General features: G+C 35.3%; 1 protein-coding gene across 2 annotated transcripts in view; it reads right to left on the bottom strand.

The window, feature by feature from the left end:
* LOC150104795 (TBC1 domain family member 1-like) overlaps positions 1-17,443 on the bottom strand; it is a 533,214-nt gene that overhangs the window by 321,257 nt on the left and 194,514 nt on the right. For both annotated transcript variants that reach the window (XM_090395359.1, XM_090395357.1), the window contains exon 4: positions 8,362-8,910. In XM_090395359.1, the coding sequence (XP_090251485.1) occupies positions 8,362-8,910 (549 nt within the window). The remainder of the gene's footprint in view (positions 1-8,361; positions 8,911-17,443) is intronic.

Genomic DNA, 17,443 nt, shown 5'->3' on the forward strand with positions numbered 1-17,443 from the left:
AGACACCTCCAGGGAGTCCAAAGGCTCATCGTTATTAGACACCTCCAGGGAGTCCAAAGGCTCATCGAAGGAGGGCACCTGCTTTATAACTCTGTCTCCACCACTCAATCCAACAGTTGACTCCACCAATGCCATCTACCGCCAACCACTACCACTAGTATTTTCCATAGACAATCACAAACATCCATGCCCATGGCGGGATTCGAACCTGCAGCCTTTTGGCTGGAGAGCAGATACGCTAACCACTCAGCCAGCCAGGCTGGCAATTTTGCAGGAGATCTATTTTAGTAACAGTGTCATGGTTGATGTTTGTACGTTTCATTTTTTGGTTCATTTATGGTAAGATGGAAGGATAGAGTGGGAATGCTTTGGGAAGGCATACTCTTGGAAATGGCACCATATGGAGAGACCAGTCTCCATATGGTGCTATGGCCTCCAGAGTGCCTCCTGCATACTATATGCAGGAGGCACTCTGGTTCATTACTGACAGGTTCAGGCCAGTGTACTATCTGGTGGCAGACCTACAGATGAAAAGGGGTTTCTAAGTATGCTTGGCATATCCTTGAGAGGGTGTTTTGAGATAGTGGTGTTTCACTGAACAACAAAGATTATCTACTACCTTGTAGGTCTAGTTGACATTTCCTTCCACTAGATCTTCCTAATTGAAAAAAGAAAAGATATCCTTTTGCAGCAGAAATGCTCACTGGTTTCAGCCTTTTGAAAACTGAGTTGTTAGCAGAGCAGATCTGCTAACAACTCAGTCAACCAGATATATAGGAATTAAAAACATATGCCAATGCTCAAAAATCCAAAGGAAATAAATGAGTAGTTGTCATCCCTTACTTAGTACTCTATCACCTTGCTTATTGGAAGTTTAATGCACCCTACAGCCATGTCTGGTCTTCAGATTAAGGGCTGCTGTTTCCGTCATCTTCCTCTCTTATTACATGCAGTGTGGGTGACACTCTTCAAGGACATGCCAAATGACCCTGTAGGGACCTAGATCCTCCTCATTTGAAAACAGAGAAGTAAAATGGTACAGAACCTGTTAATAATGAACCTGGAAGCTTCTCAATCAGCAAATGATATATCCTACTGCCACTTACTTACTCTGCCAGTTTGTGCCTTCAGGAAGTCCAAATGTGTGATATGCAAGAGAAAATGCTGAGGTTACACATGAACAGGAAACTGAGTTGTGAGTCTTTCACCTCCCACTGTAGTTGCTGGACTGAGTGGTGGAGATAGAGTTGTAGAGTAAGTGCCCTCCCTCGATGAGTCTTTGGACTCCCTGGAGGTGTCACGTAATAATAATAATAATAAAAGAAATCAAACAAAAATTCTAGCAAAAACAAATACAGAATTATAAATAGTAGGTGTGAATCTGCCAGATTTAAGAATCGGTAACTCATGGTGTAACTTTGACCAGTTTGACCAGTGGTGTAACTCATGGTTCAGTCCTTGGGCCATTGTTGTTCAATCTATACATTAATGACATTAGGAAGGGTCTAACAGGAGATGTGCAATTGTTTGCTGATGATGCAAAGATAGGCAGAGCAATCAAGGATGCTACTGATATTCAGCACTTGCAAAATGATTCGAATAGTTTGGAAAGTTGGACAAACGAAAATGGCTGTCAGCTTAATGTTGGTAAGTGTAAAGTTATGCACTTTGGCATTGAGATTTCCAGCAGCATATTATATTAGCAGAGTTATGCTGCAAGAAACTGATGAGGCGCTAGGGATCTTGGTGTAATGGTGGATAGGAATCTGAAGTTCAAAGTGCGCATGCAAAAGATGGAAATACAACTCGGAGGAAAATTGTAATGTTGGCGCGAACCTTCACATGTAAGAATAAGGAAATCATTTTGTCTCTTTATAAGATCTTGATGAGACTGCACCTGGTTTATTGTGCTCATATTTGGTCTCCTGGATGCCAACGGAATAAAGAAGTGGTGGAAAGGGGCAAAGAAGAGCTACAAAGATTATATCCAATTTATGGAATTTAGATTATGAAGACAGATTGACAGATTGCGAGCATGTGGATTACAGACTCTGGTTAACAGTAAAAAGAAGGATGATATTTGCTTAGTCTCCTCATGTCTGAGGACTCATGACCATAGCCACAATGTCTTTCCTTTTCTTTCTGTCTTTTGTTGCAGAAGTGGCCAATTCCAAAGTAAGTCTGGTGATCTTTTTTTAATCTGGTCCAAACGTCTCATTCTTAGGTATCCTCTTTTCTTTGTCTTTCCACTTTGCCCTGGATGATAAAGTTTTCCAAGATGTCATTTTCATGTCTTGAAATGTGACCGAGGTATTTGAGAATTCTTTCATTTACAATGTCACATGGCTACAATGTTAACATTGCTTGATTTTTAGTTGACTATATACGTTCATTAGACCTGTTGTTTGTCCATCCACAAGACTCAACATTCTTCTCCAGCACCATATCTCAAAGCTATTTATCTTGACCATAAATGAAAATTGAAAACCCCAGACTATTGACCAGTCTTAATTTAGTGAGGAAAGAAATGTTTCTGTTTTTCTATTTTTTTGCAATTGCACCATTGCTAACCTCACGATAGTAATTCTTGTTTTAATTCTGGTTGACATCTACTCTTTGTGCTTATTAGAGCTCCTTATTATGAATTCATCCACCTTCTCAAAGTCAATGTTGTGAGCAAAATTGTCATTTTCATCTATGGCCACGTATTTTGTTTTATCATATATATATATATATATATATATATATATATATATATATGTAGAAAGTATTTTTACCTTGGGTATAATTATGTTGAAGATACCAAGTAATTTTAAACCTGGTTTTACTCCATTTCCCAAGTAAGCAAACAGACTAAAAGTCAAGTTTGCGCCTGCAATTGATGCAAGTCTAACTGATCCCACAGGTAGTGCAGGACCAGGGCAACTCGTGGCAAAGGTGGAACAAGCTCCGATCACTAATATATATATATATATATATATCAGTAGCAAATTCTCCATGCTTGCTGCGCAAGCTCATTAATTGAGAAAGAAGTACTATTTATTTGTCAATAAATGCATGCATTTATAAGCATTCCATTTAGGCTTTTATTTTTGTAGACAGAAGATGTCTTAAGCTTCTGGCAATAATTGAGCTTAGCGTTGTGTATTGAAGGCCGATGCTTGCTCGTCTAGTCAAAGCTACCTTGGCTTGGTCGGTAGGAGCTTACAGGTCCTTGAAGCAGCACTGTGATTTCATGCGCACGCATAGCCATTTCACGTCGTCTCACTCCGTTGCTTAAACCACAGGCCATACGCAGTCAATGTAGCTCAAGCCAGTGAGCTTCAGCAGCCTTTACGAGTGTGCTGTTGCTTGGGAAAATTAAGTTACAACCAACTTTTTATGACGATGTTATTGACCAGTTCATAAAGAAGAATCTGTTTACCTGGTCTTGGAATATCTCCACTACAAGATCGTAGGGTAGAATTTGTATCCAAGTAGCTAAATTGAAAAATATAGAATATCATTTGTAAAATAAATGTTGTATGTGTATGATTAAATGTACATAAATTTCTAAATATATAGTTTTAAATGGTCAGTACAGGTAACCCTCGTATAACGAGGTATACTTATACAACACCGTCTACAAATTGTAGTAACTCTTGTTCAACGTGGTACTTATACAACGCAGTTTTGACAAAAACACAGTCTAGAAATTGTAGTAACTCTTTATCTTTTCGTATATTTTTCACCACGCAACTTAAAAATCAAATTTTATCTTCGTTAAATTTGTGTCTGCCCGTATCATGCAGGTAGTTATAAGTAGCGAATTTACATTAGGGGAAACACCCTTTAGCACACATGTACATCAATTGTATACCGTATAAAGTGTTTATTGTTAAAAATTGTCTTTGTTTTCTGCCACAAAAGCGCATTAAAAATCATAAGTGTGTTATCTCAAGATGAGCACTTTATTTTCTGGTGAGTTACATACATAATTAATATGTAATGCTTTTTTATTTTAAAAAATTATTTTTACAGTAATGGCCACAAATTGCATTGAAAAAATGAATATTGAAAAGAAAATTCATCTCGAAGAAAACAAATTAAAATCATGGATCGGTTGAAAAATGGAGAAAAACCAGTTGTTGTAAGGACTTTGAATTTAAATGAATCAACAATTCAAACAATCAAACACAATGAACATAAAATCCGAGAAAGTGTTTATTGCAGTCAATGGTAAGTGCAAAGTTCATTGCTCGTGTACACAATTTTCTAAGAGAAAAATGATGAAATCTCTAATGATTTAGAAAGAAGATGCACTCAAAAGAAAATTTCTTTGGATGGAAATCTTATTAAACAAAAAACTCTCAAAGTTTATAAACATTTATAATGCAGACCAGGTGTTCAATGCTGATGAATCAGAGTTATATTGGAAAAAGATGTCAAAAAGGACCTATATTTCGAAAAATGAAAGATCAGCTCCTGGATTCAAAGTTTCCAAAGACAGAATTACTCTACTGTTTTGTAGTAATGCATCAGGTGATTACATGACAAAACTAATGTTTATTAACCGATCCTCGTGCTATGAAAGATTAAAATATGCACTTAATTTTATTTTGCCATAAACATTTATGCTTATGCATTACGTGCAATGAAGCTTAATTACAATTTGTAATTTTTATAATTTTATACTATGTATTTGTGTCATAGTTTATATGTTTTCTTAACTTACATGAATTACCTGAATTAAATAAAAATATTTTTTTGTTGAATATGTCATCGTTGTTTATATAATTTTTTTAAAAAAAAAAAACAAACAATTTCAGCACATAACCCTACTTTTTTGTATGCGATCTGAGTCTCGCATAACACGATTTATATAACGTGGCATTTCTATGGAACCTAACATTCGCGTTACACGAGGGTTACTCTTAATTCATTATTCGGATAATCAGATTTCAATCACACCTCTCACTCCCTGAATGATAACAAGAGCAAGCGTGAATTTCAAGATCAGCATTTGCCCCTGATATATATATATATATATATATATATATATATATACATACAGTCATCCCTCAACTTACGTCCAGGTTCCATTCCATCCAGCAGGACGTAAGTCGATACATTAAATCAACAGAGTTATGTGGGTTAGGGACTTAACTGTAATAAGTATACTGTCATTTTAATTTTTAAACCTTATTACAAAACTGTACTTTGTGTTACTACCACTATAAAATAGGAGAATAATCACAAAAATCTTCCTCCACAAAAACCTTCCCTGTGTGAACGATCAGGCTGTAGCTCTTCTGATGTAACCTTTGTTTTTTTGATGAAAATGTCCAATGTGCTTTGCTTATTCCTCTTCTTTTCATCATAAATTTGTTCATAGCAAGCAAATGTATCATGTACTTTCGTTTCTATTATTAAGTAGCGTTCAACATTGGGGATCCATGTCTTCAGCCATTTTGAGAACATCACTAACTGCATAGAACATTTCTGCAAGACCCTTCACTGTAAACTATTTAACTACCTCTTCCCGTTTCTCTTTTCCTTCTTCTTTTTTTGTTTTTCCTCTTCTGCAATAGTTGTTCCTCCAGTTTGACCAATTCTTTGTTGGTCAACTCTTCAGGGGAACTTTCTATGAGTTGAATTATGTCGTCATCATTCACTTCGAGATTCAGATTGTTTGCTAGGCTCACTGTTATAAACTTCCAAAATCAAGCACAAACCTTTTTAATATCTTTTTCCATATGCCACTCATACACTGAGAGGTCACTTCGTCCAAGGCCACAGCAATATTTTTAGTAGCATGATAATATTGAATGTTTTCCAGAATTGTATGAGAGTCTGGTCATTTCCTTCAGTAGCAGAAATGGCTTGTGAAAAAGTTCCCCATAGATAATAAGCTTTAAACACTGCAAGAATCCCTGATCCATCAGTTGGATCAATGAAGAAGTGTTTAGAGGGAGAAACATGACCTTGAATTTGATGAAAATCACTGCCATAAGACGTATAAGATGGATGATCTATAATTAATAAAATTTTAAATTCTACATTTTCTTTCACACAATAGCTTTTTATTTCACTCGCATAACAGTTGATTAAGGCAACCTCAAACAATTTTTGAGTCATTCACAACTTCTTATTGTTCTGATAATGTACTGGGAGCATGCTTCCTAATGTTTTTGAAGAGTCATGGATTCTCATTGTGCCATATCACAAATGGTTTCATATCTCAGTTTATATCCAGCCACATTACCTGTAACAGAATCATAATACGGGCATTAAGAGCTTTGAAACTAGATATAGATTTTAGCTTTTTGTGGATGAATGTCTGTTCGGGCATTTTTTTCCGAAACAAGGACGTCTTATCCATATTAAATATTTGCTGTGGCAAATAATTTTCCTCTGTAATAATTTTATCCAATTTTTCCACAAACTCCTTGGCAGCCTTCATAGCACTTGCAGATTCCCATACATTTTCACATTATGCAGTGAAAAACACTGCTTGAATCTCATGAACCAACCGAAAGAAGAAGCATTGAATTTGTAGTCATAATCGAGTTCTGCTTTCTCCTTCAACATGTTGAAGAGACATAGTGCCTTAGCAGTTACAGTGCTAAGGGTATGCACTTTTGGTTCAGGTCCTCTATCCATGATGCAAGTAGCTTTTCCATATCACCAATAGGACCTTGTCATTTCTTCGTCACTATCGTCGATTTAATGGAAGCAGATCCTTTCACAGCCTCTACGATTTTTATCCTTATTTTTCAAAATGGTCATCACTGTAGAATGAGACCATCCGAAGTCATGTGCGATCACATTGACAGGCTTATCAGTTTCATGTTGCTTTATAACTTGCAACTTCATTTCAAAATCAATTGCTTGCTTCTTTTTCTGTGATTCTTTACTAAGTTTTTTGATTGTGCGTGGAGGGGCCATGTTACATAAAACATCGCAAAATATTTAATGATAAATACACAAATAACCCATTCTCAAACACAAAATCAACAGGGAACTGTTGAAGGCACATGCTGACTGCTGAGGGAGGGTGCCACTGTGCATGCTTTACCTTACGCTCGCTTGCGTTTTGTTCGAAAGTATAGCAAAAAATGTTATTCCTTTATGGGATCAAGGACAGGGGTGTAGTCCTAAAAGAAATAGTGCCAGGGCTCTACCTTGGAAACAAAAATCCAGAGCACAAAGTGTGCCATTATTATTATTATTGCAACAGCCATATGGCAAAGAGATTGCCTTGTTTTCTGAAAAAAATGATAAGAGTGGCAAGCTGCTATTTTTTGACTGATTTATCTTTATATGAAATAAAAGATAAATTGTCAAAATATTACACTATCTCTGCACAAGTTTAAATTGGTGTGCAAAGCAATTTAAACTCATGGATTTCAGAGATGAGTTTAAAAAAAAAAAAACAGTTGATCAGAAAACATACGCAGATAAGAGTTATGAGAAAAATTAAGGGAGTGAGCACCTATGAAAGAATCATATTAAAAATGAAGATATTTAAGGAGGAAGTTGCCACTGTTAACATTCAGGAATGTGTGTTCAGAATTAATCTCATCACTTAAAACCCAATGGAAAGGGAAGCATTAGTAAAACAGGTGTTTGATGTCAGGAGGGCAGGAAAAAGAACCAGAAAGCAACCAAGACCTTGATGGAATAATACAGTAAGAAGTGTCTTATAAGACCAAAATATAGAAGCTGACAATATTGGAGTCCTGACAGATAAGATTAATCTGGAGAAAAATTGAAGAGAGGAAGTTATTAATAACCTGTGTCTCTCTTTTTAAAGATAAGTTCATATAAACTTAAGGAGCTATACAAGCTTGTCTAGAATTTCACAAATACCCATGCTGACCATGTTGTACTATCATAGCATTCTCTACACTCCCTTGAGGATAAATATCAGCAGTGTGATGATGCTAGTATTCTTAGTATGTCATATTGATTTACACAACAGACATTATTCTTTAACCTTAGATTTAGCCCGAGTGGTAAGAGTTCTGTAATTAATTCTTCATAAATGCTGACATATATTTGCATTTTTGTTGTTTTTCTGCTTTTAATATTGACATACTTAATTTTTGTTTCCAATAATTTTTACACCTTTCAGTGAAACTGAGGGGTGTAAAAATTTTGTTCATGGTAATGCATCCACTCTTTATAGCCCATAAACATATGCCCATTCCTAACTTAATAAATTGTAGAATCTCTGTACATAGAAATGAAGCACATAATAATTAATTCAAATTTAACATTAATCAAGTGATCAGTAAATAAAAAAATACTTTTAATTATTTTAATAAACTGCAGTACTTGAAATAATCCTGTTTATTATGAAAATAAAAGTGTACTTACCTGGGAACAGTGTGCAATATCACTAAAAGTTTTGTTCAATAGAACTTGTTTTTTATCTGGACTTATAAGGCACAGCTCTAATTGTCCAATTAAAAAAAGCATAGTACGATTATGAGATTGTCGTGAACTTGACGGACTTGTATTTGCACGAGGTCGCCGTAAATCTGAAGTACCTCCACTTCCTACTCGTGTGCGATATGTTGGCAGTGACATCTGTTTACCTGGTCTTGGAATATCTCCACTACAAGATCGTACTCTATTAGTAGATAACTTACCATCCTGAAGATCATTAATTAACAAGATTTGTCCAGCTGTATCAAGGCTTTGTGAATGGGTTATTAATGATGTAGGAGAAAGAGAATGTTGAGAAATAGCATTCCTTATAGCACATTCCCTGAGATCTTGAATTAAAGCTGAAGAGGCACTAGTGTCCAAACTTTGGCTATGACTCATGCAGGAGGTGCCAACTTTATGTAACTGCTCTATGCTTCCTAAAGGACTAATTGGAGACTGAAGAAGAGGATTTGAATAGTTATCTAAAAGGTTATCCTAAAAACAGAAAACAATTTAAAATAACCATTTACATGGGGGTTAGGATTATGATAATTTCTTGTAGTTCTTTAATTTGTAAACTTTTTTTTTACACTAAATATTATTAGAATTCAAAAGTTCATTATGTTCAGGATGACCTTAACATGAGCAAGAACAGTTCTTATCACTAGACATTTTATAGAAACATGTGGTTAACATAGTTCTTATTTGTCATGATGTAATGTCACTTTGGTTTAAACTGATCATTTTTTGCTTAAAAATGCAGCTAAAGAAAAGCATTAACCACATAATGTGTCAGAGTATGTTGAATGTCCATCATTTTATCTCTGTCATTATTCTTAGTGGATGCATTACATTAACTTACCGATGATGAAATAATTGGCACATTCAACATCAGTGACATCACTAGTTAATAAAAATACAGTCACCAGTATGTACAAGAGCAAATTCACACTTAACATATCAGTTCTGATCCCCTGTGTGATTTTTTTCTTTTAGTGGGATGAAACAAGAAAGAAAGAATCAAAAGGTATACAAAATTAGTGGCATGAAAATTAAAATAACACTCATACCAACTTGAATCAAAATATTTGATTCAAGCTGATGCACTAAAGTCCTCATTTCTTACAGATACAAACACTGGAAAACATATCTTAATGTTGGCCTTCCAGTTTGGGGTGGGAGCTAATTATGACAAGCCTACAGTTGCAGTTGTAGAATTTTTACTGTCATAAAAACAGTCATGGTCCTTTTAAGAATGGGAACATTGCTCTATTGTCTGATCTTGTTTCCAAGATCAGATGACCAATATGACTTGAAATGTACTTTACAATTATTTTTTCAGATTTATTAGTTTAAATATTATTTACTCTGATGGATTTGTGCTGTTGATATTCTAGATAATTTCAAACGGTCATCATTACTGAGTTATGGTTGAGGTGTTAAGGTCTCTGCTGTTTTTTAAATCTTGATGCCAATATTTGGTCTTGTGGAGAACTATGTTCCAGTTATTCCTAGGAAATATGTAATGCCTGGTCTGATAATCCTCATCCACTGTTGAAACCTGATAGGATGATCCTGCATAAGTTTTGATAATATACAATTTCCTAAACCAAAATATGCTAAATCACACATGTACTGGATCCTATATAGTCTAAGTTGTGAAAGGAGGGAGCAAGGATGAATTGAGTGCTTGGATGTTTTGACAATAATGGAGATTTTTCTGAAGGCTGAACATACTGTCCTGCCCCCAGAAATGCCTTTAATAATATAGAAAACTGACTGCAATTTTAAAGCCAACCCCATTATGCTGATTGTGAATTTTGTTATGGCATAGCATAGTGGCCTTAAACTTTTTTTTTCTTTGTAACTAGAAAAAAAAAAGTTACATTTTTTCTGAAGAGCTAATTGTCCTTGCTGTGTTTGTGTTCTGATGACGAGTAGTTTTTAGGAGAAGAGATGTTATGAATTTATATTTTTTTTTCCGTGCAAATAGGTTTATGTACACTGAAAATATATGGCTTAACAATCATCACGTGATGAGTATATCTTGAAATGGTAAAGAATTTTCTACTTTACTGCAAACAAAGGTAGTTATGCTGACTGATGAGATGGCTGAGAGATGCATCATGCATTGAAAATCGGGAGATCATGTGGCCAAATGACAAAAAATTATCTTATTATAAGCCTGCCTTTAAGTTTGAAAGAAGTCGAATTAAACATTTTGGATTCAAAGTCCCTTTATGAAGACATTTTCTATAGAGGGGAAAACCAAAGAAGAAGAGAAATCTGATTTTTATTACTTTTACCCATGAAAAGTTATGTTAATTTGCACTGTGTTTCACCCACAATACAAATGTATAGTATAGTACAGAAGTACTGTAAGCATTCTAAGTTTTATTTATTTATTTTTCTCTAAATTATCAGGCAGAGGCCAAACCTGAAGCTCTTTTCAAGCCACATCAAGCCTCCAAAATAAGCAGGGTGTGATATCATACTGGGTAATGAAATTCATCTTCCACTGAAAGATATTTACAAACATCATAACATACCATGAGTTTTGATATTTGCAAATCCACAACCAGTTGGTTGGAGAGCAGGTGTGCTATCTACTCAGCCACCTTGGCTGGTTTTGAGAAGAAGATTATCAAAGGTTAAGGACTACAACTCCTCATTGTTAAAAATATTAACAGGTTGCTTCTATTTTCTTAATCACACACCCATACCTATGGCACTGATGTGCCATAGGTTTTACAACCTCTGGAGTATGGGAATTGAGATATATACATACAAAGTCTGACAATTAAATTCCCATAATGGTCTTGTATTATCTTGCATATAGTGAGTCAGGAAGAATCAAGTGATTGTGCATATTTGAACATATCTGTGCTGTTGTCTTGATTCATATCAAAACAGTGCAGCCAATAGTTAGGCCTGCATTTGCACATGCATGTTTGTTGCTTTTGGAAGAAAAATAAGTGAAAGGAATTCATTGAAGCACATTAATATCTGTTTTGTGTAAAGTTATGCAAGATGCAAGTAAAACTCTAGACATGTTAAGAGTGGTTTATGGTGATGCTTCCATGAAAAAGACTAGTGTATTTGAATGGTATAAGAGGTTTAGAGGGATGGGAAGACATGAGAGATGATAAAAGAATTGAATGAACACAAACTTATCGAACATATAAAAATGTGGAAAGTGTGATGGAATTAGTTTGTTTCAACAGATAATTAAGTTAATGGCAGAAGATTTAGACAGAAAAACAGTGAGGAAGATTTCGATTTTATTTTGATTTTTGAAGATTTTACAATTATTGTAAGGGCAATAGTTCACTTTGAATTGATTAATGATTGGAATGAGAAAAATTTCTGCAAAAAGTTCAGTAAATGTTGAGCAAAGATCAAAAGCAGCAAGAGTTTGTTGTTTGTTCTGATCTTTTTTTTTTCACAATTGGCTGTTTTTGATAGTTATTATTCATGATGAAACTTCCAACTTCCTGTCTTCAGTAGAACCCTGAAACAAAACACTAACGAGTGCAACATCATCTTCACCAATTCACCAAAAAAAAAGGGTACAAATGTCATGATAGCAGATCAAGATAATGCTTGTTTGTTTTTACAATTGTTAGGGCATAGTTCACTTTGAATTCATTAAATAAGGGCAAATATGAACTAACACTGTTATTTAGAAGTGTTGAGAAGGTTAAGATGATCATAAGAAGAAGAAACCTGACTTTTGACAGAACTTGATCAACTATTGATCATCTATTATTGATCATATATATGATCAATAATCTCTAGCTAAAAAAACAATCACAAAATTGGATCATACTCTGTATTCACTATTTATACCCTTGCAACTTTTGGCTGCTCCAAAAATTGAAGAATGCCATGAAATGACACAGATTTTGGGGACATTTCTGACATCCAATGTCATGTGGTAACAGCAATAAAAAAACCATTGCAAAAGATGAGTTTCTGAAATGTTTTAAACAATGACATCATCATGTAACTAAGTGCATTACTGTAGATGATCACTTCAAAGGTGACAATAGCCACTACCTACAGGTAAGCAAATAGTTCCTGAAATTCAATTGTCACTCTATAAATGAAGTGATATCTTTCTTGCAAGTAAGACAGGACTATGTTTTGGTAGCAGTGAAGTTTACAAAGTTGTCTTCATCTTCACTGAAGAATAAAAAAAATACAAGTGTTTAGGATATTACTGATGAAATATTTTTTAATGGTTTATCAAATGAACAATGAAAATGACTGTATATAGAGCAGTTTTATGTATACATAAAACAGAGTTTTATGACTTGATTTATTGGCACAGTACTGGAGCAATCTATTGACAAATGCAGTAACTGAATAATACCAATTAATGTCAACAAATAACGTCAAGAGAGTGAGGTTAGTTTATGTTCAGTAGTGAACTTGAGTTATGTGTAAAGTGCTTTTTTTTTGGTACATCATGCATGTGAACAGTGAATTGTGATTAAATTTTGTTTTAAAACAATACTGCTGCACAAACCCTAGAAATGGTACAAAAAGTATAAGGAAATGAGGCCCTGAACTAATCTAACATCTTCAGGTGGTATTCACAATTTCATGACTGAAGAGAGTCAGTAGAAGATGATGAGAGAAATGGCTATTCCACATCAACTCAAACTCGGAAAAATATCGCCACTGTCACTGAGTTGGTAAAGGATGATTGTCAAATCACATCACAAATGGTAGTGGATGCTTCAAACATCCCTGAGAGCATCACTCTTCACATTCTGATTCGAAGAAAATGAAGTTGTGTACATGTTTTGTCCCATATGCCTTGACAGCTGAGCAAAGAGAAGATCGAGTCATGTCATCGAGACATGATATTGGTGTTTCAACTGCAATCCCAAAACAAAGTGACAGAGTTCTGAATGGGTTGGTGAGACATATCCCAGACTGAAGAAATTGAGATTCCAAAAGTCACACATCAAAATGATGTTGATTAGTGAATGCAGAATTTTATAAAGTTATGGATGTATTATTCTTGTTGCTTGATAATGCGCCCACTCACAAAGCTGCAAATGTGTGTGTTACTTTTTGACACACCAAAGTATTTCCACCCTTTATCATCCTCTTACTCTCAAGATTTATCCCGTCCAGACTATTTTTTGTTCCCAAAATTGAAAAGGAAGTTGAAAGGAAATCAATTTGTGGATGTTCCAGCCACCCAACAAAGCTGTAATCGATGAATTAAAGACAATCGGAGAAGTGGAATTTTCTGTGGCTCTCCAAAAACTGTATGACCACACTAGAGCCTGTATAGATGCCAATGGATTGTATGTCAAATAACAAATACATTTTATCTTTCTCTCATGGGTTTTTTATTTTTTATAATTTTTGTCCTAACACTTACAGATTACACCGTGTATTGTCATTAACAAAACCAGAAATAGGATTTGATGTTACTGAGGGATTATTTGTGTATAGGAAGAACAACACAGATGAAAATCTTTTTTCGTATTAGGTTTTAGTTAAGTAACTTGGTTATGTCTGAGAAAGATCTTAAGCTCCTCACATCAGCGATGGGAATCAAACCAGGACACTCCTTTCTCAGGCATATGGTTGCAAAGCGCATAGCCACTCGGCTAACCACACAGACTTCATGGATGAAAATACAGTGGGATATTCTAGTAATGGAGAAATACGAAGAGAGAAAATAAGCCAACAAAATATGCGAAAGACTGGAGAGGAAATGGCAATCCAGTTACAAAGTGATCTCGATAAAGAATTCTTTCTGCATAAGTTTGTGCCCAAAAGCTGGGTAATATTAGGTAGGAGATTTGCTAAGGGCTGAAAGTGACAGAATCGATACTAGTGGACGTCCAGGATGGCTGTTGACAACCTGCTTCATTATTTCTGAGATTATAGAAATAAGGACAGTGGGAAGATGAAGTGTGGTGGTGGATATCTAACACCTTTCCTTTTTTCAGATGGGATGAATATAGAATTGTTTTCATGTTTTGCAGATGCCAGATGAGTAAAGTTGTAACGAAAATATAAGACTGGTGTTGATTCTTGACCACAAATTATGAGCATAGTTGTGGGGATACTATTAGGAACTTTAATAGTACCCAAGAAATTCAAGATAATGAAAGAACAGAGGCATGCAGTGAGCTAAATCTTGTAGGCCATCTCATTTGGCACCACTGTAGTGCTATCAAAGTGTCTGGATGAAGGAGGTTTCATAAATGAGGAAGCTTGGATAAATTAACACCAGACCTCCACAAATCAAACACTCATCGTGGGAAGTACACACTGTCACACACATAAAGCAAATTAACTGTGCTTTAAATTCATTCAACATGTCTGCATTCATTGCACACTCTCGGGCAATGCATTCCACTCACCAACCATTCTCTCCATGCAAACAACCTACTCCTTGCTCACACCTTTCTACAGTTTCCAGGGATGGCCTCTTGTTCTGCCCCTGTCTACCAATCTATGAAAAATTTCTTCCACATTAAATCGAGTAACAACCCATTATCACTTATATGTCTCAATCTTATCCTTTCTCCTCCTATTCATGATGCTCTAAAGGTGTAACTCAATCTACCTTAATACATGGGATCTCATAGCCAGACAACTCTTAGTCAATCTTCTCTCAAATAATATATCCTCATCCCCATGAAAATCAGGTGGCCAAATCTGTGCACAATATTCATGAGGCATGATCAAGACCTTATACAATGGAACCATAGCCTCTTCATTTCTGGTGAGTGGAATGCATTGCCAAAGTCCTCTGCATCATTGCCATAATCCAATGTGATGACTACACAACTTGGGCCATGTGATCTCTAAACTTCAGATCTCTGTTCACCACCACACCCAGATTCTCTCATCTCCTCCTTCAATATTTCCTCATAAAGTGTATACTTTGCATCACATCATGCCTACCAAATTTCAAAACCTTAAAACTGCAACACTGAACTAATAGTTCCACTCATACAATCTATTCAAATTCTCCTTCAAGGTCACAACATCTGCTTGACTCGTCATTCTCTCCTTTTAATCACCTGTACAGTTTTAAACAGCTGTAAACAGTTTCCAGTTAAACCAGTCCCACTCTCATTTATATACAAGTTAAAGAACAATGGCTCCAAAATGGACTTCCTCCTCCTGCCCAGTAGTGCATCAACTAGTGACCTTCTTCTTTTGGGATACTATATCCCCATAAACAACTGCTAACATCTATCTCATAGCCAATCATCTAACTCACTAATCTGGTATCTAATCCCATCTATTCCAATTTAATTACCAACTTCCTGTATGGAAATAAATCAAAAGCCTTTGCAAAATCTTAGTATACGCATCTCCCTTGTCCAATCCATTCGTCACCATGTAGTAATAAATCAGTAAAACATGAATTCTATTCAACAAACTCATGCTGACCATCAGATAATACTGCTGTCATCAACCAACTTTTGCATCCTAGCTCTCTCACACCATAACTCCAGATAAACAAACTGGCCTAAAATTTGTAGTCTCGGCCTTATCACCACCTTTGTGAAGTGAACTAAATTCTATCCTCTTTCCACTCCTTTGAGACATGTAGTGTTAAATAAGTATGCCAAGGCTGCCATTAACTCCCTAATGGAACATTCCCTTAAGACATGATGATGTCATCAAGTCCTATTTTCTTAATGACATCAAGATTACTTAATGCTTCACACCACTTGCTCACTCACCAACAGTTCAATTTCCTCTATAGTTGAGCTTCTTATGATGTCACAGTGCTAAGTATTTATTTATTTCGTATGCCCCCCCCCTTTCCTCCCCCATCCCCTCAGGATGGGGTGAACCCTCCTGATGAGGAATTAGGAATGTATTTTATGACTGTAGATCCGCATGTGTTTGCTGGCTGGTTTGCCTGTTCTGAGTGACGAAAAACACTCCACTTCCATATGAGACCAGCCAGGGCCGTTGCCGGATTAGATCATGCCCTGAGGCAAATTATTAAATATCGCACCTGGTGGATTATAAGACAAAAATATAAGAAAATCTCCAATTGGTATTTTGTTTTTATTACAAGAGAAACATTAATGCAAAACAATCACATAATATTATTAATTAAAAAATAGAAACATGAAAAATTACTACCAAGATCATGGTATGATGAAAACATTCAAAACAGAAAACCACTCTTTGTAAACATCTCAGACAACCTGAAAAATCACTCTAGAAGAATTAACAGAAACATTAACCCAAAGCAAAACATGAAAGGCTCCAGGAGAAGACAATATAAACTTGGAACTTATCAAATATGTGGACTTGAATTCTCGCTCAGGTTACTTAACTTTCATAATATGATTTGGAAAGAAGGAAAATGCCCACAAGATTACTTTTGGGGGATAACTATTACCAAAGCAATAGTTATCCCCATCTACAAAAAAGGACACAAATCTGATTGTAACAATTATCATGGCATCAGCTTACTTAGTACCTGTTATAAAGTATATACAAAAATCTTAGCATATAAACTTAAATATATAGTAGACCCAAAATTAATAGAACAAAAAAATGGATTCATAAAAGGCAGGTCTTGCATAGACTCTGCATTTTAAAATTACTAATCGAAAAACACAGAGAAATGAACATAGAAACACACATAGCTTTTATAGATTACACTAAAGCATTTGATAAAATTATCAGAGAAAAATTATGGGCAATCCTAGAAGAATATGAAATACCAAACCAACTCTTTAAAGCCATATAATATATATCAGGATAATAAAATATCTGTGAAGTTCAATAATTCAACATCAAGCTGGAAACCAATAAACAGAGGAGTACGTCAGGGTTGACCTCTCTCTCAACGGTTTTATTTAATATATACATAGATAAAATTGAATGGAAGATAACTAATGAAGAAGGATACAAGATAAACTGTAACAACAGATTAGCTGCTCTACCTTTCACTGATGACCAAATAATCCTTGGAAACAATGAAGATGAACTACAAAAATCATTATGCAGTCTAAAT

Source organism: Typopeltis vanoorti, chromosome 7, assembly GCF_054136105.1.
Source record: "Typopeltis vanoorti isolate ZY-2024b chromosome 7, IOZ_Tvanoo_1.0, whole genome shotgun sequence".
Taxonomy (NCBI): domain Eukaryota; kingdom Metazoa; phylum Arthropoda; class Arachnida; order Uropygi; family Thelyphonidae; genus Typopeltis; species Typopeltis vanoorti.